Source organism: Carcharodon carcharias, chromosome 15, assembly GCF_017639515.1.
Source record: "Carcharodon carcharias isolate sCarCar2 chromosome 15, sCarCar2.pri, whole genome shotgun sequence".
Lineage (NCBI taxonomy): Eukaryota > Metazoa > Chordata > Chondrichthyes > Lamniformes > Lamnidae > Carcharodon > Carcharodon carcharias.
In genome coordinates, this window is record NC_054481.1 from 124,656,253 (window position 1) to 124,680,473 (window position 24,221).

At 44.5% G+C, this 24,221-nt stretch overlaps 1 protein-coding gene across 10 annotated transcripts in view; it reads right to left on the reverse strand.

Annotated features, from left to right (window-relative positions):
- samd11 (sterile alpha motif domain containing 11) overlaps window positions 1-24,221 on the reverse strand; it is a 236,123-nt gene that overhangs the window by 62,611 nt on the left and 149,291 nt on the right. For all 10 annotated transcript variants that reach the window (XM_041206653.1, XM_041206652.1, XM_041206650.1 and 7 more), the window contains one exon: window positions 23,584-23,745. In XM_041206653.1, coding sequence (XP_041062587.1) covers window positions 23,584-23,745 — 162 coding nt within the window. The remainder of the gene's footprint in view (window positions 1-23,583; window positions 23,746-24,221) is intronic.

Sequence of the window (24,221 nt, forward strand, 5' to 3'; positions counted from 1 at the left end):
AGTTGTTTTTAGATGTTGGTTGACCAATAAATATTGGCCAGGACACCAGGGAGGGTGTCCCTCTTTTTTTTATAATATTGCCATGGGTATTTTTCTTTACATCCACCCAAGATAGCAGACAGGGCCTCAGTCTAACATCTCCTCCAAAAGACACCATCTGTGATAGTGCAGTACTCCCTCAGTATTGTCAGCTTGGATTTTATGTTCAAGTCTCTGGAGTGGAACTCGAACCCATAACCTTCTGACTGAGAGTCAACAGCGCTACTCACCGAGTCAGAATTGACACCGTCAGAGTATAAAGGAGCTGAGTGAAGGGGGTAGCCCTTTCCTAAAGGATACAAGACAGAACTGCAGAGAGCCAGAGAGCAGACAGCATGGTGCCTCCACCTCCTCTCAAATGATCTCTCAGTTGATTGCTGAAAAATCAAAACGAAAGATAGGAAATTTTTTTTTATAAATTCAGTAGGCAAGTAAACTAAAGGGCAATGGAGGGAAAAGGCAGTACAGTGCAGTCAGGGAGGGAGCCACTCTATACTACTCATTTCACAAAGGGAGTGCCTTCAAGATTGGAATATCCCATCCAGGGACATATCAATTGGAGAGCTCCCACTGTTAACCTGGTCGATATTAACTAAATCCAGACATCTCAGCTCGGTATCACGCCACATGCTGTATTCAGCTACTGATACGAAGCCACACTTCTGCACAATTATTTTTCTATCCTTGTTCACTGACTTATGGACATGATACAGTGGGTGGTTTCCGTTCAGCTACCATCGAGAAGATCACGGTATGCAAAAACTCTTCACAGCATCATCCTCAATGTTCTGTCAACCAACTCCTAAAACCTCAGTGACAATATCCATCCAGATTTTAAAAATCACCAATGTGCAGACACGTTTGACATAAAGATGACACGAGCAGAACCAAGCCTCGGGGGTTTAATTCTTCTCTCCCAGACATTGCAGGTCAGAGTAGCAAAGTTATAATGTCAATGCTCCCCACTGCTGATCCCCACTCTCTCCAAGCACTGCTTCTCCACTGCAACTGTGGGATTATCCTTCTTCCCTTCTCCATAAATTTTCTCTGAGGTTCAGTGGGGAATCTAGAATATTCTCTTCCTTTCTAATAAAGGAAAGTCTATCAAAAATTTGTATTCCTTCACCACCCCCCATCACCACCACCCACCCAACCCCCATCACTACCACCCACGCCCCCATCACCACCACCCACCGCCCAAATCACTACCACCCACCCCTCATCACCATCCACCCCATCACCACCACCCATCCCTATCACCACACCCACCCCCAATCACCACTCATCCAAACCCCATCACTACCACCCACCCACCCATCACTACCACCCACCCCTCATCACCACCACCCACCCAACCCCCATCACCATCACCCAGCCCCCATCACCAGCCCCGCCCCCATCACCATCCACCCCATCACCACCACCCACTCCCTATCACCCCATCAACACCCCACCCCCCATCACCACTACCCATCCCCCATCACCACTCCCACCCCCCCATCACCACCACCCACCTCCCATCACCACCCATCCCCCATCACCACCAACCAGCCCCCCATCACCACCAACCAGCCCCCCATCACCACCCAGCCCCCATCACCACCACCCACCCATTTACCCATCCCCGATCACCACCAACCAGCCCCCCATCACCACCCAGCCCCCATCACTGCCATCCACCCCCCATCATCGCCACCCAACCCCCCACCTCCCATCACCACCCATCCCCCATCACCACCAACCAGCCCCCCATCACCACCAACCAGCCCCCCATCACCACCCAGCCCCCATCACTGCCATCCACCCCCCATCATCGCCACCCAACTCCCCACCTCCCATCACCACCCATCCCCCATCACCACCAACAAGCCCCCCCATCCCAACCAACCAGCCCCCCATCACCACCCAGCCCCCATCACTGCCATCCACCCCCCATCATCGCCACCCAACACCCCCCCCACCTCCCATCATCACCCAGCCCCCATCACCACCCACCACCACCATCCACCCCCATTACCACCCCTGCCCCCATCACCACCCAATTCACCCCCATCACCACCACCAACCACCTCCATCACCACCAGCTTCAAGTTTTTTTTTCTGGTAATTTTAATGGCAAGAATTGGAGAAAAATCTTAGTTCCAGCAACAATCTCCGGTGGAAAATGAAACCTCCTTCTGAAAGGTCTTTACATTAGAGCAAAGAGTGAAACATCCATCTAACCATTCCATTCTGACCCCTCTGACTGAGGTTATCAGTTTAATGTTCACTTGAGTTGGTGTTGTAGATCCATTCTCACTACAGGGGTTCAAATTCATTTCAATGACAGCAATTGTACGAGACTTCTACCCATCACTCTGGCTTCAGTACAAGCAGCTACTAACTCCCCTAGCCCTGGTGTTCTTAACTGGACACCAAAAGCTGAATCCTCAAAATGTTGCAGAGGTGCGATCAGGGGCACACGGGACCGCAATTTCCTGCCATCGACTTGAGTGCCACTTTGCCAGCATGTGCCTTCCTCCGGGCCATTTGGAATGTGCCAGCTCGGGGGTATAGGGGAACAGCTACCCCCTCTCCCGCTAACCCACTCCCCCCACCTCCCCCCCCACCAGCGTGTGACAGGTAGCCAATTAGGCATCATTAACAGCTTATTAAGGCTACTCTGCCAGTGTCAACTGGGACTTTATATTGGGCCTGTGCCTGTCACCCCACTCACGAGGCAGAAACGCAGCCGAAGGATGCAGGTGCCTCCCGGCAGCAGACTAGCAAGCCAGCACTCCCTATACCATATCCAACAACCCCCTCAGGGCAATGATTGTGAGGTGGTCACAGCTGTGGCTACAGGCTGCCCTTCACCCTCCACAGTTCCAGTCTGGCAAAGGTGGTCAGTCTTAGTTTAGCCCTTTCATAAAGTTTTATGAGGGCGCCTCCATTTTCAGGTGCCCCCTCTCTCCCCTTCACACACACCGGCAGCTCCCACCTCTGCCTGTGGGGCTGCCTGTCTGACTCCTGTTGACTCTCCAGCCCTAGGAGCCCACCTACCATCCTTCATTGGATGATGAGCATGCTCCCTGGCCACTAATTGGCCAGCTCATAAAAAAATCCTGTCAAGCATCAGGCGCAGGCCAGAGATATGCCTGAAATGCCCCAATCCTGCAACTAAATCCCAGCCTATACTGTTTCTTGAGTTACCATATCCTTCAACCCCTCCACAAAGACAGTCTATTATGTTTACTTGTCTTTCTTGTGTCCCAGCATCACGTCCCTACACAAATACCATTAAAAGGGTGAATAAGATTTTCATGTCAATCCTGCTCTGCGATTGACTGCTATGACTTGGCTTGACTCATGCTTTCTCGATGGTTAAGCACTGGACCTTCACTAGCTACTACCTGTCAACTGCCTGGCCCAGCTAGGAGCATCGGCATCTGAACAAGAGTCAGCACAAATCCGTAACTCACCTACCATGATACAAGGTATTGGTACGATGACCCACTAAATTTCCAGCGGATGCTGGAAATCCAAAACAAAAAAAAAAACAGAATTACCTGGAAAAACTCAGCAGGTCTGGCAGCATCGGCGGAGAAGAAAAGAGTTGACGTTTCGAGTCCTCACGACCCTTCGACAGAACTTGAGTTCGAGTCCAAGAAAGAGTTGAAATATAAGCTGGTTTAAGGTGTGTGTGTGGGGGGCGGAGAGAGAGAGAAGTGGAGTGGGGGTGTGGTTGTAGGGACAAACAAGCAGTGATAGAAGCAGATCATCAAAAGATGTCAACGACAATAGAACAAAAGAACACATAAGTGTTAAAGTTAAAGTTGGTGATATTATCTAAACGAATGTGCTAATTAAGAATGGATGGCAGGGCACTCAAGGTATAGCTCTAGTGGGGGTGGAGAGAGCATAAAAGATTTAAAAAAATTTTTTTTTTTAGTGGTGACTATGTTGCGTTCTTGATGGATATCACACTGCTGAGGTTACAAACCTGCCCGATTGTTCTGAAAGGCACCTTTTAATTAATGCAACAATGAGAAACAACATCTTTCAGGAGTAGCAGCAAGGTTTAATGTTCCTGTCACCGTCCCATGGCCTTAAGTTTTGAGTCCTGTTCTAACGCATCAACCAACACATGTAACAGCTTCTGCTTCTAATTAAGGTCTTTTTGAGCTTCCACAGCTACCATCCTATGTAAATCCACGTCTTGGCTCTTCTTCAGTTGGCAGCACTCTCATTGGAAGAATGTACATGTTGCTTAACTCCCTGAATTACCAGACTCCCAGAAAGGAGGAGGCCACTCAGCCCATCGTGCTTGTGCCAGCTCTTTTGAAAGAGCCATCCAACTCATCTCACTCTCTTGCGCTTTCCTGCAGCCCCAGCAATTTTCTCCCCTTCAAATACATATCCAATCCCGCTATGAAAATTACTATTCAATCAGCTGCCGAACACCCTTTCAGGCAGCACTTTCCAGAAACTAACAACTGACTGTGCGTAAAAAATTCTCATCTCACCTCAGATACTCCTGGCAATTACTTTAAGTCTGCATACCCTAGTCACTGACCCTTCTGCCAGTGGAAACCGTTTTTTCTTATTTACTCTGTCGAAAAGCCTCATAATTAGGACTCATGGGCAATATGCGTCAGTACAAGGTTAATTTATTTTGGTCATTCTAGATAACAGTTTGGAAGCAATTGTTAAATTCTAGAAGAAATATCAACGATCAGATATTTGTATTCATGTCATAGTAATTTTTTTTTTACTGTGGATAAAAAAATCAATGCAAACTTTCAAGGAAATAGGAGTGTTAGTAATGGGTTTACCACCAGAATTTGCCCTGTAATGATTTTCCATTAGCTGCTTTTATTTTATATTAGATTTACAAAATCCTTATGGTCCAACCCGCTGAAACGATAAAAGTAAATTAAACCTAATCGGCCAGTAAACTGAAATTTTGGGCTTACTACATGTGTAGTTCGTGCCTGAGGCAACAGAATGGATTTTTTTTTTTTAATGAATTTGATGGGTTTGATGTGCAGAGCCACTGAGTGGGCTAACAGGTTGGAATATTGACCCTTCACCTCTGGGGGCAGAGTTCATAATCGGAGTCCCCTCCTTCCCTCAGCTGGAAGTGTCGGTAATATATGGGAAAAGCTTAAAAACCCCTCAGCTGCACCTTTATTCATCCACGGGAGGATTCACAAGGCTGAGAGGATTCACGAGGCTTTCTTTGTGAAGATTCATGAGGCCTTCTTTGAGAGAGTTCACGAGGCTGAGAGATTTCACTAGACCTCCTTTGCGACTGCTCTTTTCTCTTACTTATTCACCCTCAACTCACGTTTGTCCTTTCAACGCCCCCATGAGCTTGCTCCATATACCTATCTGCCACCTTAGGATCACTGAGCCTGCCACAGAAATCTGATTCCATTTCAGATCTCCCCTCAATAAGCAGGACACCATGGAGCCACCTTAAACCGAAACAGACCATCCTATCATTCGGAAGAGAGGAGAGAGGACTTAATTTCTGTTCTCAGGATGTGAACAACGTTGACAAAACCACATTTAAGAAGGTGATAGGCTTTCTTGCCATGCCAAATTGTTTTTTAAAACAACTAAATGCCATCCTTAGGGCATTAAGAGTAAATAATATGATGCAAGCAATGGAGTCAGAACAGGCAGGGCTGGTACAATCCTGACCCTGAAAAGAACAAGTGGGTTTTTACAACAATCGTGCAGCAGTGGCTGTCTCTGATTTTTACCAGATTTATTCAATTTTGTAAGGTGTCATGGTGGGATTTGAACTTGTGACCTTCAAGGTTGTAAGCTTAGTTCCTTAGCCATAAGGCTACTGCCCCTCTCTCAGAGTCCCAAGCCAACTTGAGCTTCTAAGAGCATTCCCATCCCTGGTGTCAAATGAATTAACAGTTGCCAATGTGTTGTTGGCAGACTCATTTGGAAATGTGCTTCGCTTCCCCTCTTCAACTGTGGGCTTAGCAGTGGTCTAGGACAATGGGCGCTGCGAACACTTCATACCCCTCTGAATGGCTCAAGAGGGGGTCTTGATGGTAATCTTCATCGATCTCAGAATCATGCGGGGTCCGGACAGAGAGAAGGGAAAGAACTGTTTCCATTGGCGGGAGGGTCAAGAACATAAAGTTAAGATGATTGGCAAAAGAGGAAAACCTTTTTTTTTACACAGCGAATGGTTCAGATCGGGAATGCACTCCCTGAGAGTTTGGTGGAGGCAGATTCAATCACAGCTTTCAAAAAAGAATTGGATAATTATCTGAAGAGAAAAAAATGTGTAGGGTTACAGGGAAAAAGGAGCGGACTGGGACCAGCTGAGTTGCTTTCACATAGAGCCAAATGGCCTCCTTCTGTTCTGTAACCATTTTGTGATTCTACGATCTGAAACGTTAACTGTTTCTCTCTCCACACATGCTACCTGACCTGCTGAGTATTTCCAGCCTTTTCGGCTTTTGTTTCAGATTTATGGCATCCGCAGTATTTTGCCCTTGGCACAGGAGCCCCTTACATCTTCCAAATGGTGCCATCAAGATCATCTCTTGAGCCGCTGTCCTCTGAATTTTTCGACACCTGATCTCACAACTACTTATCCTGCTTTTTGAGGTGGCGAGTGAAACACGTCCCCCAAGCGAGGCTGCCAGCGACACACAATCTGTAAACAGAGGTGCCACAATCCGCTCGGAAGTGCTTGGATCAGACGCTCCGAGAGAGTCCATCTCTCCGATATCTTTCCAACAAAACCATCTAATATACAATCTCACCCCTTAAGTTAGCCAAGGTCTTAAAAGGCCACCAGCACTGCCCATCTCAAAACGGGAAATCGCAGAAAGATGCATCTGCAACTTTTCTGCCTACGAGGAAGGATCGCCACTTGGTTCCGAGTCACTCCCACTGCCTGATAGCTTACTTTTAATATGATGCAGAAGTGCCTTACTCACAGACACCCTCTTGGCAGCTCCACAAACTTTTGCTGTGTTCCTCTGCCCTAAGGCACGCGGCCAGCTAAGAAAACAAAGTAACTCGGAAACAGAGGAAATGGGACGGGTGGATAATTTGCTCTACCTACATCGTCAGTAATGCTAAATCATGCCGCAAAGCTAAGGGATCATTAAGTAGCTTTCAAGTCAAGGCTTCTTGCTGGCTCCGTGGGTGCATGCGCCATCCCGAATGCAGCGATTCCAGGTTCAATCCCCGATATATACCAAGTTAGCTGATATCAGCTGCCATAGCTGGTATTACAACATGGCTTCAGCGTCTCCAAGCTGAGAAGCGGTCAGGTTCACGCTTCCCATCAACATCCAGTGACTTGCTGATATCGCATGAGGCCAAGTACCAGCGAATCCACTGATACACCGTGGCCGACAACAGAATCTCCACACGCGGGCTCCTGATCACCTGTTAAACGCCAAGGGAATGCCGCGAGGGTAAGTGCCATGCTACAGCAATCTGCCACTTCCTCAGGCAATGTTACCCCTCAACAGTCTTGTAACTCACTAGTTAGGATAACTGAGGGAAAAGCATTTGGGAAACCATGCCCCAACAAGATTCGGGAAAGAAAAAGACTTTAATTGTCCAAATTACGCTCCCTCGCAGTACTGAGGGGATGCTGCATTGCCAGGGCCTTTTGGATGGGACGTTAAACCCAGACCTCTCTCAACTGAATATAAAAGGTCCCAAGGCACTATTTCAAAGAGAGGGGGAGTTACCCCTGGTGTCCTGGTGAATATTTATCCACCAATCAACATTGCAAAAGCAGACTGTTTGACCATTATCACATTGCCGTTTATGGGAGCTTGCTGTGTGCAAATTGGCTACAGCGTTCCTACATTACAACAGTGGCAGCACTTCAGAAAGTACATCATCAGCTGTAACGCGCTTTGGGACATCTGGTGGCCGTGAAAGGGGCTATAAAAATGCAAGTCTTTCTGTTATGTCAGCCACCAAGTGGCAGTAGAGGGGGAGGCTTCGCCTTATATGGAAGAAAAACACCTTTGTCACACATTTGTCACACCTCAGAGTGAATGTACAGCCTACAGGCTGGACAGAAGTTAACAATACCAGGGTATGAGACACAGTCCATGGCTGCATCAATCAAAGGAGATAGAGGGAGTGGAGGAGCTGTAAGGATGGAATGTGCAGCCTTCAGAACAAAGCAACAACATTTAAAAGAAAATCATAAATGCAATATTCAATACTTAACAATAAACCCAAAGTAAATCCCTATAAACGGATCAGGGATTGATCTGAAGTGTGCCTTTTAATGTGCATTTTTAGGGCTCCCAGTTTTACAGGTTATTTCTCGGAGTCTGTAAGGTTACAACAATTAAATTCCCATTGCTTCAGCTCTGCCAACTGATCATTTTACTAACTATCCATAATCGATGCAATTCTCAAATTATTCGAACTGTCAAAAAAAAAAACAGCATCAATCCCAGTCAAATATTCATTTGCTGTTAATCTCAGCTCATTCACATTATTACATTTTATTCCTGCCTATTGTCCAGCTAGCAAACCCAAAACCAAAATTTGCCTTTTGTTGTATTTGACCCAATGTAATTTATCTGCTCACATTGTTGAGATACTGTCAGATTAATTGGGTGCTTATTTACATTTCTGAATATTCATATTTTATGCCATTTTTACCTCCAGATCCAATCAAACCTGGGCTGTCTCCCACCTTGCACTCTCCATAAACTTGAGATCATCCAAGACTCTGCTGCCCATATCCTAATTCACACCAAGTCCCGTTCATCCATTACCCATGTTCTCTGACCTACAGTGGCTACAGTTCCTGACAACATCTTGATTTTCAAATCCCTCCATGACCTCACCCCTCTCTATCTTTCTAATCCCCTACAATGTTCCAAAGTCTCTTCACTTCTCCAAATCTGGACACTTGGTCATTCCCAATTCTCATCGCTCCACTACTGGCCACTGAGCCTTCAGCTGCCTAGACCCTGAACTCTGCAATTTCTCCCCAAACCTTTCCACCTCTTTTTCCCACTTTCTTCCTTAAAGCCTACCTCTTTGACCAAGCTTTTGATCACCGGTCCTAATATGTTCTTATGTCCTTGGTGTCAAATTCTGTTTGATGACGCTCCTGTCAATTACCTTGGGACGTTTAATTACATTAAAGATGCTATGGTGGAATAGTGGTAATGTCACTGGACTAGAAATCTAGAGATCCAGGCTAATGCCCTGGTGACATGGGTTCAAATCCCACCATGGCAGCTGGTGGAATTTAATTTCAGCTAAAAAATCTGGAATTATAAAGTTAGACTCAGTAATGGTGACCGTGAAACTATCATTAATCATTGTTAAAAATCCATCTGGTTCTGCTTTAGGTTCCCCTTTAGGGAAGGAAGTCTGCCATCCGTACTTGGTCTGGCCTACATGTGACTGCAGATCCACAGTAATTTGGTTGACTCTTAACTGTCCTCTGGCAGTAGCAAGCCACTCAGTTCAAGGCAATTAGGGATGGGCAACAAACGCTGATCTTGCCAGCGATGCCCACATCCCAAGAAAGAAGAAGGAAAAAAAATAAACACAAGTTGTTTAATCTATATATTTGTGATTGAAAAGACATGCAATTGTTTAAAAATTCCCAAGGTCCTCAAACATTTCAAAATAATTCCTGTAAAAAAAAAATTCTAATTTGGTGATCAACTAATGCGCAATCTTGTCAGATTTCTAGATTATGACGCTCTCCTTTCACCCAAGCACACTACAAAATGTTTGGACTTATTCAGGGGGTTAACGCAGTGAAAGCAAACAACCTTGCATTGTTTATCTGCTGCTTGAGCTGAACAGATTACGTGTGCTCCGAGATCAATTCCACATGCAGTGCGTTCTTTATATTTGCAAACACCGTCTACTAAGTTTATTCTGAAATTCTGAGGCCCAGCATCAGTTTGGAAATCAGGGACAGGAACTAAGACGAGATTAAAGTTAAGGGTTTTGCCAGGGATTTCGAGTTAGTGGCAATGTAGCAGGAAAGAGTCATCGCCAGTAGCACGGCATATGTGATCGGTTTTCTGTTAATAGGGGATGTCTGTTCATCTTTCCCTGAGGTCCCCTCACCTGAACAATATAAACACCAAATTAACTTGTGTAAAAATCACATTTCTCGGTATCTCCAATTGTTTTTGAGGCATGCTCTGTATCTAAGGGGGAAATAGGACAAAAATTAAAATGTTTCATTGTTTACTTCAGCCAATTAATTATCTAAGAAATGAGGTTTTCTTTTTTACGTTGCCATGGTATTTCTAATTTAGGAGCCTGGCTGGCAGCCAATTATGAGTGGTTGCATCGATCTTAGTCCTGTGCAAACCCCCTGATGCGTCTATCAGGGAAACATAAAGAAAAACCCTGCTGCATGGTGACATGTGGAAATCACATTGATTGACACATTGACATTGCTGTCGACAGATCCAGGAAAGGAAAGAGCTTGAGGGAAAAAAAAAATGCAACACGTAAATTATGATAAATTCTATTTAGATTTGAAAATAATTGGTTTCCTGGTCATTTTTGCACCTTTTTATTAACCAAAGTTGCAGCATGCAGCTCAGCTTAAGTCAGCTGTGAGTGCAGTTAGCAAAGCATAGGGGAGCTTGGCCTTCATGAACAGAAGGACAAAAGCAGGGAAGTTATGCTGAACCTTTACAATGTTCTGGTTAGGCCACAACTTGAGTATCGCGTCCAGTTCTAGTCACCACACATAGGGAGAATGTGATGGGTCCTTGAGATGGTGCAGATTAACATGATTCCAGGGATGAAGGATTTTACAACAAGATTGGAGAAGCTGGGGTTGCTCTCCTCGGAGCTGAGGAGATTTGATAGAGTTGTGACAAGATTATGACAGGTTTAGATATGGTAGAGAAAAGGTGTTCCCATTAGTTGATTGTATAAGGACGAGGGGACACCGTTTTAATGGTTTTTGGGCAAGAAATTCAGGTGGGGATGTAAGAAAAAAAAGGTTTTTTACTCAGCAAGTGGTAATGACCTGGAACACTCTGCCTATGAGAGGAGGCGAACAATGATTTTGAAAAGAAATTGGATGGGCACTTGGGGGAGCTAAACTTTCAAGTCAAGATGGGGTAGCGGAACCGACTGGATTGCTCTACAGAGAGCCAGCATGGACTCAATGGGCTTCCCTCTGTGCTGTTAGGACTCCATGTCACAACAGGGAAGGGGCCGTAAATCGCGGCGAACTTTTGATCAAAAGTCCGTCGACTTCGGCAGAACCATTAAATCCCGCCCTTGAAGTGCAGCTCAAATTCCCAACCTCCTGCATCAGGGGGTGAGGGTGAGTGGCAAACGAACAAAGCCAACACTGGGCTCTGGAGAAAATTCCAAATTATGTCCCAAATTTGACTTTGTAACACTTTTACTGAAAGCCCCAAGAAAATTCAGATGACCTCCCCACCACCACCACCCCCCCCCATGCTGAGTAACAGAACTACAAGTCCAGCATTTTAAGTAGCATTTACTTTTGACCTTCCCATACATGCAAACTTTCCTTAATGTGGTCATTTCTATTTACTGTAAACAGAATTGTGAGATCAAGGGTTTCCATTGCTTAACCACCTACCTTCCCCCCCACCCCTCAGTTTTGCACGGACGGATTTCGATGGGTGACCCATCCCTCTTTCAGAGGACCACAAAGTACTGGCAGTGGAGATCAGTCTGCACGTAGCGAGAGATGACAACCTACGCAAATCAATTCATCACTCCTGTCAGTTCGGGAGCTGCAATTCTCACAGACTTTGACTGACGTTTTCCCAAACGCAATAAAGACAGGCTCCATGGGAGCCAGCCTTTGAGGTATCCTGTACACCATTAGTCAGGGTGCACTGCACCTCATTAATGGCACTATTAATAAAATGTTTAATAATGAATGTCTGTGCAGCTCGACTTTCTGGAGAAGGTGTCGTGTGGCGTTATGGGAAAGACATCCACTGGTTGTTTTTTTTTTAAAAAAAATGACCACAAGGCCCTCCAGGATGGCTCAGATTGGGTCTGCCGTTAAGCAGTACAAGTCACCCCCGTGAGCTCTCAATGTGGGGTGTTTTGCGGCAAAAATAAATTGCCCTTGCTTCATTATCGCAGTTTGCCATCAGCTGAACCCTTTAATTGGACGGCTCCCTGGCTATCGCTCCAAGGATTCAGCTCCTTCCAAAGAGCTCCCCTCCTCTCCTGGAAACGTTAATACAACTTGCTGAGCATTTTCACAGCTGCCGTTGCCTGAGTGGCCATTTCAAACCTTACAAGTATGGGCAGGCTACCAGGCTAGAGGGACCTCACAGCCACATCCAATTCTCTTCTTCTGTGAGTCGCACAAACACACAGACACACACACAAACACACACACACACACAAACACACACACACACACAAACACACACACACACACACATACACACACACACACAAACACACACACACACACACAAACACACACACACACACAAACACACACAAACACACACACACACACACACAAACACACACACACACACACAAACACACACACACAAACACACAGACACACACAAACACACACACACACACACACACACACACAAACACACAGACACACACACAAACACACACAGAAACACACAAACACACACACAAACACACAAACATACACACAAACAGACACACACACAAACACACACATGCACACACACACACACACAAACACACACACAGCCAGGGTCACTGCACATTAATCAGGAGTGCTTTTTTTGTTTTGCATCCTTAGCCCAGGGTCACTGAGTCTAATTGTAGCTCTCCTACCGCCATCCAGTCTGATATCAGCTAATTGCCTGCAGGTTGCATATCAAAACCAGAGATTTTCTGTATGATTCAGTAGCAAGTCACATGGTGCATTTCCCCACTGGAATACAGAGACACCTCCCAATTTCTGTTTGTCGTGTGGCTTCTGTATTTTATGTTATTGAAGCAATTCAGTGGCTGAAAGTGAAAAATCGCCCTTGCCATCCTAGTTTAGTTTAAGCTGTGGGTAGTGTAAAGGGCTTGGCTGTAAGTTTGCTGCCAACACTGCAGGGGGAGATCGAGAGAGACGCTGGAAGGGGAGGCATCCTCTTGCCCAGTCTGAAGTCAGGACAACAGGCTACACAACAGCTTCAATCCTGCTAGCTCGGGTTGCTAATGCCCAATATTCCCCACCCCAATTTAAGTGTAATGAGGCCCCTACTGTAAAGTCAACCACTCCTTGTGGCATGTTCCAACAACACTCTACAGGGCTAACGCTCTGGGGACACAGGTTCAAATCCCACCACGGCAGCTGGTGGAATTTAAACTCAATTAATAAAATCTGGAATATAGAGCCAGCCTTGGTAATGGTGAGCATATGGCAACTATCATCGATTGTTGCAAAACCCATCTGGTTCACTAATGTCCTTCAGGGAAGGGAATCTGCTACCTTTACCCGGTCTGGCCTACATGTGACTCTAGACCCACGACAATCAGGTTGACTCTTAACTGCCCTCTGAAATAGCCTAGCAAGCAACTCCATTCAACAGCAATTAGGGATGGGCAATCAAATGCTGGCCATGCCATATCCCATCAAAGAATAAAGGAAAGAAAAAACTCCATGTATAGAAATTTTACCTCATCCTTTTCCTGACTATTTTAAATTAAACTTGAAAGTATGTGATATCAACTTGTATTTATATAGCAGCTTTAACACAGTAAAACACTCCAAGCACTTCACTGAAGCACCATTCAACAAAATCTGACACAAAACCAAATTTGACACCGAGCCACACAAGGAGATATTGGGGCAGGCAAGCAATTGAGCACAGAGGTGAGTTTTAAAAAAAAACGAGAGATAGAGATGCAGAAAGGTTTAGGGAGGGAATTCCAGAGTTTAGGGCCCCAGGCAGCTGAAAGCACGGTCACCAGTGTGGAGGGATTAAAGTTGGGGATGCTCAGGAGGCCAGAATTGGAGGGCTGGAGGAGATTACAGAGATTGGCAGAGAGTGATGCCAAAGGAAGAATTGGAAGCAGGGGTGACAATTTTAAAATCAAAGCATTGCTGGACTGGGAGCCGGAGCCACTGAGAACATAAGAACATAAGAAATAGGAGCAGGAGTGGACCATTCAGCCCCTCGAGCCTGTTCCGCCTTTCAATAAGGTCATGCCTGATCTTCTTGTGTTTTGATTTCCACATTCCCATCTAACCCCCATAACCTTTGATTCCCTTGCCTATCAAGAATCTATCTACCTCTGCCGTAAAAATATCCAGTGACCCCGCCTCCACCACCTTCTGAGGCAGAGAGTTCCAAAGTCGCCCAACCCTCTGAGAGAAACAGATTCTCCTCATCTCTGTCCTAAAAGGGCCACCCTTAATTTTAAAACAGTGCCCCCTCGTTCTGGACTCACCCACAAGAGGAAGCATCCTTTCGACATTCACCTTGTCAAGGCCGTTTAGGACCTTATACTTCAGTCAACTCACCCCTCACTCTTCTAAACTCCAGTGGAAACAAGTCCAGTCTGTCCAACCTATCCTCATAAAACAACCCACTCATTCCAGGTATCAATCTGGTAAACAATCTAGTCAGCACCAAGAGAAATACACATTACCAAATACAATCCTGAAGAGATGATGAGGAACAATAATGGTGGGGCTGGTGAGGGGAGGGTCATTGATGAGTATGGGGATATAAGAACAGGTATATAAGGACAACTCAAAATGGGTTGAAGAAGCAAGTAATCAGAAATGAAATACAGAAAATGGATATCATCCATCAACCATAAATTTATACACTAGAAGAAGGAGTTACAGACCATGTCTTTATTTGTAAGGTATCATGTACAGGACAGGAGTTCTCCCACAAGAAGGGGAGAGGAAGAAAGTCGAACACAAACACAGCTGACTGCTGTCATGGACCTCCTTGCTACTGGCTAAAAAGCAGTTCTAGTAGACACCAGGGAACAGGGTTGCCTGTTCTCCTGGCTGTAGTCCAGCAAAAGCTTAACAAAAAAGGAGAAATACACAGAAGACTTTCTATCTTTCCTTAAAATAAGGATAATATATGATCACCAGCTTTGTCATGCACGCATCTATTGATGTATAAATTGTCCCCAAAGCTATGCCATTCTTCAGAAACCTTCTGCTTAAGCAGGAATTTTTCCCACCATGTTGCAGAGGCTGGTTTGGGGTTGGAAGTGGCAGCTTTGAGGTACTAGTGGAACGTCAGAGGGAAGCAATGACTGGCTAAAGGAAGTAGCAGTGTGGGAGCTGCAGGTCTGATGGGGGTGGGAGCCAGAACCAATGGGCTGGAGAAAAAAAAAAGGAACACCAAACATGGGAATGGCATTTCTCACGACCATAATTTGTAGTTAATTGGTTCTTAAGACTGGTCTTGTGATGTTGTTCCAAATTACAGGAGTAATTGTTTTATACAACCCACCGCCCCCACCCCACCCAACCACACACCCCAACTTTGCTGACATTGAGAGAAAAGTTCAATAGATCAAGCCTAAAGTTGAAAGTCTAGCCCATTATTGTGTCTTCTATAGCCTGAACGTAATTTTGTGTATAATACTGTAATTTCCACTGCATAATTCAACCCAAATGCAGGTCTTTTGTAATTTTTCAATGGAGACAGGCAAGTGGAAAAAGTTGCCTTGGCCAATCGTGTAAAACTTGATGGTATTAAACTGGCCATCCGCGCTAAATGCCTTACCTGATAATCAGTTTCATTGGCTTTAACAGTCCCCTCCCAGGAGACCTCCCACCACCACCATCCCACCTTCCCCATCTCCTCCTTCACTCCCACACCCACGTAAAAAGGACATGTTCTCCCCAGGCCCTGGTCTGCCTATACTTGCTCTCTATAGCAATTTCATACAATTAAGTGGCCATTTCAGAGGGCAGTTCAGAGTCACCCACATTCTTGTGGGTCTGGAGTCACATATAGGCCAAACTGGGTAAGATCGGCAGATTTTGTTCCCTAAAGGGCGTTAGTGAACCAGATGGGTTTTTACAACAATTCATGGTCACTACTACAGAGACTAGCTTTTTTATTCCAGATTTATTTAATTCAGTGAAATTAAATTCCTTCAGCTGCCATGATGAGATTGGAACTCTTGTCTCCATAGCATTGGTACAGGCCTCTGGATTATAGGTCCAGTAACTACCACAATGCTAATGGGGTGGGGTGGGGGTGGTGCAGAGAGAACCTCGATCGCCAGGTGCTTTTAAACAGCATGGCACTGCCGGCTTCTGCAGAATGGCAAATGACAGAAGAGGAAATCAAGATGGGGAGTGACTCTCCCTCCATCCTTTGACAAACCCATCCTCACAACATGCCGAGAAAACATTTCAAAACCAGCCCGTCCAGGTAGTGTGCAAGGTTGAATTGAGAGATGCCACTTGGGAGATGACTTTGTGAAAATGGCAGATGTTCAATGATCTTAACTGAAATGAAAATCAGGAGCCATGTGTAACAGGTGGCCGAATTTACAGTCTCACCTCAAGTTAAAATGACCACCTCCCAGCCCCAAACTCCACCCTGGTCTGTTATTTGATTGACGTATTCCTATGTTGCTCAAACCGTTGTGAAGGGAATTTGAGAATTCCACTGATCCATGAAAAGCATCCCATGGTTTTGTAGCCGGGGGCAAACGAGATCATTTCCACATCTCCTGGTGGATCCGAGTCGCAAGTCTGCCTCTAGCTCTCCATGGGAGACGAGTGGGAAGAGAAAGAGAATGAGAAATACAGAGAAAAAAGACTAAGAGATCAGAGAAAGAAAAAGAACACAAAGAAAGAAATGGAGCTAGCTGGTAAGAGTCAAGGAGAGAGGAAGACATACAGAGAGTGAAAGAAGGTGAGAAAGGCACAACATAGGAAACTTGAATTAGACACAGTGGGGATGAAATTCAACTTCAACAGGTGAGTAAAACAGGCACTAAATATTTGGTCACTCATTACCCACCCCCGATGTATATTGGACAGCCTGTCGATGTTTTACATCTTTACCAAAATTGACCCCCCTCAGAGATTGTGAGCCAATAGACACTGAAGGAGAGACTTACTGAAAGAGATTGAGACAAAGAGAGTCAGAGATAAAGAAACATCAAAGACAAGAAGAGAAAGAATTTTCCTGCTCCAACTAACACAAGCACAGGTAGCGAAAATGGCCTCCTTCTGACCTCTAATGCCTACGGCAAGAGGCATAGAATAATGGAGAATTAAGAGAAAGAGAGGGGGATGGGTAGGGAGAGAGAGAGAGAGGCGGAAGAGAGGGGTAAGGAGAGAGAGGAGAGAAACAGAATAAGAGTAAACCACATAGGTGAGAGGGAAACAAAGAAGTAACAGCAGGAGACAAGCAGAGAAATAATTACAAGGGAAGAGACACCAAGCTCGTTTTTATTTTTGAACAAAGGCGACAACACAGGACATCAGCTGGTGATGGCAGAACTCCATCTGTAATTGTTGAAACTTTGCCACGTGAACCTCTTATTAAAGAGGGTTGAAGGGGATGAGCATGAATCAAGTGGAAGTCAGTTGTTATATTGTGCTGTGTGTTTGTGCCTAATGGTGTTAAAAAAAAATCAAATTTTCTCTCCTCTCAGATGTTCTGCGCTTCTCACTAGATGACACTGTCCCTGCATCCGGCAGATACTGGCAGCAACCCTGTGTTTTTCCCCAAGTGCTCATTTCGTCATCTCTGAATTTACACGTTGAGTGCCCGTGAGCCATTCCGTCAAGAAGGGCATCACAGCACAGCCTCATTCCTGTCCTCACCGGCAATGCACTTTCCCCCAGTGGTAAGTGCATAACGATACGATAGCTAGTAGCACAGCACAGATCAATGATCGAACCTGGAACCTTCCGGTCTAAATGCCTGCGTAGGGTATCAGGGAGGAGAAGTGGGTGGGCATTCTTCACCAAACCTGTCGGCGACCTTGGGGAGGCAGTGGCATAGTGGTACTGTCACTGACTAGTATTCCAGAGACCCAGGGCAATGCCCTCTGGACCTGGGTCTGAATCCCACCACGGCAGATGGTGAAGTTTGAATTCAATAAAACTCTGGGATTATAAGTCTGATGATGTTCATGAGACCATTGCCGATTGCCGTAAAAACCCATCTGGTTCCCTAATGTCCTTTAGGGAAGGAAATCTGCTGTCCTTACCTGGTCTGGCTTACATGTGACTCCAGACCCACAGCAATGTGGTTGACTCTTAAATGCCCTCTGAACAAGGGCAATTAGGGATGGGCAATAAATGCCGGGCCTAGCCAGCGATGCCCACACCCCACGAGCGAATAAAACAGGGGGCTTTACAATACCTCAATGTGGAGGACGAATGGGGTGTTTGGACATTGCTGTATCTGGCTATGCACTGAAAAGTAGAGCTCGCTGAGTGATAGACCTCCATCCAGGGAAAGAAATTATCAGGCCACAGCTCTCACATAATAACAGGGTTAAATTTGCAGTCTCATTCTGCTGACCTACACATCCAGTATTTCAACAGGAAAATCCTAAAGTAAATCCAATAAACACTTTTCTTTAATATACTGCCACTATCTCAGGTAGGGTTTTATTAATATAATTTTCAGTTCTGATGGTAGCATTGACAAATGACATCCAGTCTTGCCGGTGCTAAGAAAAATTACTTTATACCATCATAGACTTTAAATGGGGAGGGAGAAAAAAAAAATCCCTACTCTAGTAACCCACAAGAGTCAAAGGAGAACATACCAGCGTCAAAAAAAATCTTCATTCAATCTCACTAATTAAGAACGTGGAGCCTGAGAACAGAAAAGGATCACATGTTTCTTTTATTGATGCAACACCCCACTTAAGGTCAAAACCTACACACACCTAAAAAAAAATCCCTGTTGAATAAACGGAGATCAGTGTAGAAAGGGAAACCTGTACCAGGACAGGTAGTTTTACAGTTAAATGTTATGGAAAATAATGAATATGAAAAATGCATACATTATGTATATGTATGTGTATATCTATATATACAGAAACTTAGGTAAATATTAATAATGCTGATTTTGTTCAAGTTCATTGCATTTTGCAAATTCAGAAGTCATTACGAAACTTTCTCGGACCTGATAAACAACTCAACCGAGATGCACCAGCTGGAGAAACACAAATTGTATATTCAGGCAAGGTGTGGTCAGCCCATCCAAGGTGTACAAAGCATTCAGGCCTCATTATTTAGGTTAGTCCAGCCCCTTGTGTTCAACTGTGTTTACCTTCATTGTTCCATTGAACCCGACTGTCTAATTATAGTTGTGAGAACTCATGAATTTTATTGATGATACAATAATGCCAGGAAACCCGACTGATTTATTCATGCACATTAACAGGAGGCAGTGATGGTACTAACAGCGCAGCAAAAGGCCATTTGGCCCGCCTGGTCTATGCTGGCATTTAAGCTCCACGTGAGCCTCCTCCCACACCTCTTCAGCTATCAGTATAACCTTCTACTCCTTTCTCCCTCATATCTAACTTCCCCTTAAATGCATCTATTCCACTCACCTCAACTACTCCTTGTGGCAGCAAATTCCCCATTTTAACCACTCTCTGGGCAAAGAAGTTTCTCCTAAATTCTTTATCAGTAACTATTTTATATTTATGACCCCTGGTTTTGGATTCCCCCACAAGTGGAAACATTTTCTCAACATTAACCAAATGTCAAATGTTCTTCATAACTTTAATGACCATAAGACATAGGACCATTCAGCCCATCAAGTCTGCTCCGCCATTCAATGAGATCATGGCTGACTGCATAATCCTCAGCTCCACTTTCCTGCCTTTTCCCCATAACCCTCGATTCCCTTATTGATTAAAAATCTGTCTATCCCAGCCTTGAATATATTTAACGACCCAGCCTCTACAGCCCTCTGCGGTAAAGAATTCCACAGACTCACTATCCTCTGAGACAGGAAATTCCTCCTCATCTCTGTCTTAAATGGGCAACCCCTTACTCTGAGGTTATGCCCTCTGGTCCTAGACTCTCCCACAAGAGGAAGCAACCTCTAAGCATCTATTCTGTCAAGTCCCCTAAGAATCTTATATGTTTCAATAAGGCCACCTCTCATTTTTCTAAACTCCAATGAGCACAGGCCCAACTTACTCAATCTCTCCTCTTAAGAAAATCCCTCCATACCCGGGATCAAACAAATGAACCTCCTTTGGACTGCCTCCAACGCCAGTATATCTTTCCTTAGATAAGGGGATCAAAACTATTCACAGTATTCTGGGTGTAGTCTGACTAATGCCTTGTATAGTTTTAGCAAGACTTCCTTACTGTTATACTCCATTCCCTTTGAAATAAAGGCCAACATTCCATGTGCCTTCCCTATTACCTGCTGAACTTGTATGCTAGCTTTTTGTGATTCATGCACAAGGACCCCCAAATCCCTCTGTGCTGCAGCTTTCTGCAGTCTTTCTCCATTTAAATAATATTCAGCTCCTCTATTCTTCCTGCCAAAGTGCATAACCTCACATTTTCCCACATTATATTCCATCTGCCAAGTTTTTGCCCACTCACTTAACCTGTCTATATCCTCTGTAGACCCCTTGTGTCATCCTCATAATTGCCTTCCCAACTTGGCAATAGTACATTCACTTCCGTCCAAGTCATTAATATATATTGTAAATAATTGTACCTCCAGTACTGATCCCTGTGGCACTCCACTAGTTACAGGTTGAAAATGCCCCCTTATCCCAACTCTCTGTCTTCTATTAGTTAGTCAATCATCTATACATGCTAATAAACTACCCCCAACACCATGGGCTCTTATCTTATTAAGTAGCCTTATGTGCGGTACCTTATCGAACACCTTTTGGAAATCCAAATATACTACATCTACTGGTTCCCTTTATCTATCCTGCTTGTTACCTCCTTAAAGAATTCTAATAAATTTGGAAGGCGTGATTTCCCCTTCATGAAGCCATGCTGACTCTGCTTGATTAGATTATGCATTTCTAAATGCTCTGCTATTACATCTTTTATATTAGACTTTAAACATTTTCCCAATGATGGATGTTAAGCTAACTGCCCTATAGTTACCTGTTTTTTGTCTCCCTCCCTTTCTGAATAAGGGCAGTTTTCCAATCTTCTGGGACTTTTCCAGAATCTAAGGATTCTTGGAAGATTACTACCAGTGCATCCGCTACCACTGCAGCTACTTTCTGGAATATCCTAGGATGTAACCCATCAGGTCCAGGGGATTTATCGGCCTTTAGCCCCATTAGTTTCCTAAGTACTTTTTCTCTAGTGATAGTTATTGTATTTTTTTCCTCTTCCCCTTTTGCCCCTTGATTATTTATTATATTTGGAATGCTATTAGCATCTTCTACCATAAAGACTGATGCAAAGTATTTATTCAACTCCTCTGCCATTTCCTGGTTCCCTGTTATTATTTCCCCAGCCTCATTCTCTAAGGGGCCAATATTCACTTTGGCTTCTCTCTTCCTTTTTATGTTTTTAAAGAAGCTCCTACTGTCCATTTTTATATTACTTGCTAGTTCAACCTCAAAGTTTATTTTCTCCCTCTATTATCTTTAGGCCATTTTTTGTTGGTTTTTAATACTTCCCCAATCCTCTGGCTTACCACTAATCTTTGCCACATTGTATGTTTTAATTTCAATCTTATACTATCCTTAACTTCCTTGGTTAACCATGATTGGTTTATCGCCTTCCTAGAATCTTTCCTCTTCACTGGGATATAGCTTTGTTGTGAGTCATAAACTATTTTCTTAAACATCTGCCATTGTTCATCAAACTGTCTTTTTTGCTATCCTTTCCCAATCCACTCCAGCCAACTCTGCCTTCATTCCTTTGTAACTACCCTTATTTCTAAGTTTAGCACAGTTGTTTCCAACCCATGTTTCTCACTCTCAAACTGAATGCTAACTTTTACCATGTTATGATTACTGTTTCCTAGGGGGTATTTTACTCTGATTTCATTTATTAAACCTGCCTCATTACACATTACCAGATCCAAAATAGCCTGATCCCTGGTTGGATCCACAACATATTGTTCTAGGAAACTGTCCGGAATACACACTATGAATTCTTGCTAGTGGCTACCTCTGCAAGTTTGATTTTCCCAATCTACATGAAAATTAAAGTCACCCATGATTAATGTACTGCCTTTTTTACATGCCCTCATTATCTCCTGATTTATTCTCTGTCCTACAGCACAGCTACTGTTAGGGAGCCTATAGACTGCTCCCATGAGTGTCTTCTTCCCCTTGTCATTTCTTACTTCCACCCATATGGATTCTACATCTTCTGATCCAAGATCATTTCTTGCTATCATACTTATTCCATCTCATACTAACGAAGCTACCCCACCACCCTTTCCTTCCTGCCTGCTCTTTTGAAAAGTCACATACCCCTGAATATTTAGTTCCCAGCTTTGATCTCCTTGTAACCATGTCTCCATAATGGCGATAAGACCATACGCATTAAGCTCTATCCATGCCGTTAATTCATTTGGTTTGTTCCAAATACTATGTGCATTTAAGTAAAGAGCCATTAATTATGCCTTTTTTACCATTTTTCCCCCCCTTTGACCCTATTTGCTGCTTTTTTTTATGTTTGTACAGTCTATCCCTTCCTGTCACACTCTGGGTATCATTACCTAAATAGCTACCATATCTGTTTGCTTTGTGAGCCTACATATCCCCTCTCCAGAACCTCCTCCTCTCTATTTAGTTTAAAGCCCATTCTACAACACTAGTTATTCGATTCGCCAGGACACTGGTCCCAGCTCAGTTCAAGTGAAGCCTGTTCCACTGGAACAGCTCTATTCTACCCAGTACTGGTGCCAGTGCCCCATGAACTGAAACCCATTCCTCCCACACCAATCTTTGAACCATGCATTTAACTCCTTGACTTTACTCATGCTGTGCCAGTTTGCCTGTGGTTCAGGTAGTAACCCCGAGATTAATACCTTGGAGGTTCTGCTTTTTAACTTAGCTCCTAACTGTTCAAATTCTTTCAGCAGAACCTCCTTTCTAGTCCTATCAATGTCGCTGGTATCAACGTGGATGACGACAACTGGATCCCTCCCCTCCCACTCCAAGTTCCTCTCCAGCCCTGAGGAGATGTCCTTAACCCTGGCACCGGGCAGGCAACACAGCCTTCGTGACTCACGCTCACGGCTGCAGAGAACAGTATCTATCTCCCTACACTGTCCCCTACCACGACTATGTTCCTATTTGCTCTATTCGGCCATCTTTGCCTTTTCTGGAAAAAAAATAGTCCCAACCTGTTCAGTCTTTCTTGAGGGTTATGGCCTCCGAGTTCTGGTGTCATTCTTGTAAACCACCTTCGGACTTTCTCCAGTGCCCTTAATTCCCTCTCGTAACATGGAGGCCAGAAGTGTGAACAGCTCTCATTTAAGCGAGTTCTAACCAAGCCGTGCACACTGGAGTGATTGAGCCATAAATCAGATATTAGAAGTTGCTGTTACCCAGAAATCAGAAAACAACCAGCGGTGTGGTTCTCCTTACCACCATGGGTCGGGACTCCCATACTGTTGGCAAGTTGGTACAGACGTTGCTGTTGCTCCTCATATGTCCCGTGCTCATTCAACGCGGACATCATTCGCCTGTAGTGTTCTTCAGGTGTCATTTGAATAATCTGATCCTCGATTATGGGAGTGTGACACTTTTCTTAATGAAAGGGAAAACAAAAGGGTAGAACATTTGAGTATTTTCTTTTTGCAAAAATAAACCAATCACAGCTGAATTGGGTAAACACTTGAGAGGATTTTTTTTTTGCAGGGCTATGTTCCCCTTTAACCCTTGTGCTCACTTACCTACATTGGCTCCCGGTCAAGCAACATTTTGATTTTGAAATTCTTATTCTCGTTTTCAAATCCCTCCACAGCCTTGCCCCTAGGTCCATAATCTCCTGCAACTCCACACCCCTCCCAAATATTTGCGCTTCTCTAATTCTGGCCTCTTGTGCAGTCCCAATTTGAATTGCTCCACCATTGGTGGATGTGCCTTCAGCTGCCAAGGTCCCAAGCTCTGGAATTCCCTCTCTAAACCTCTCCGCCTCTCTACCTCATTTTCCTCCTTTAAGACACTCCTTAAAACCTATCTCTTTGACCAAGCTTTAATATATCCTTAAGTGGCCCAGTGTC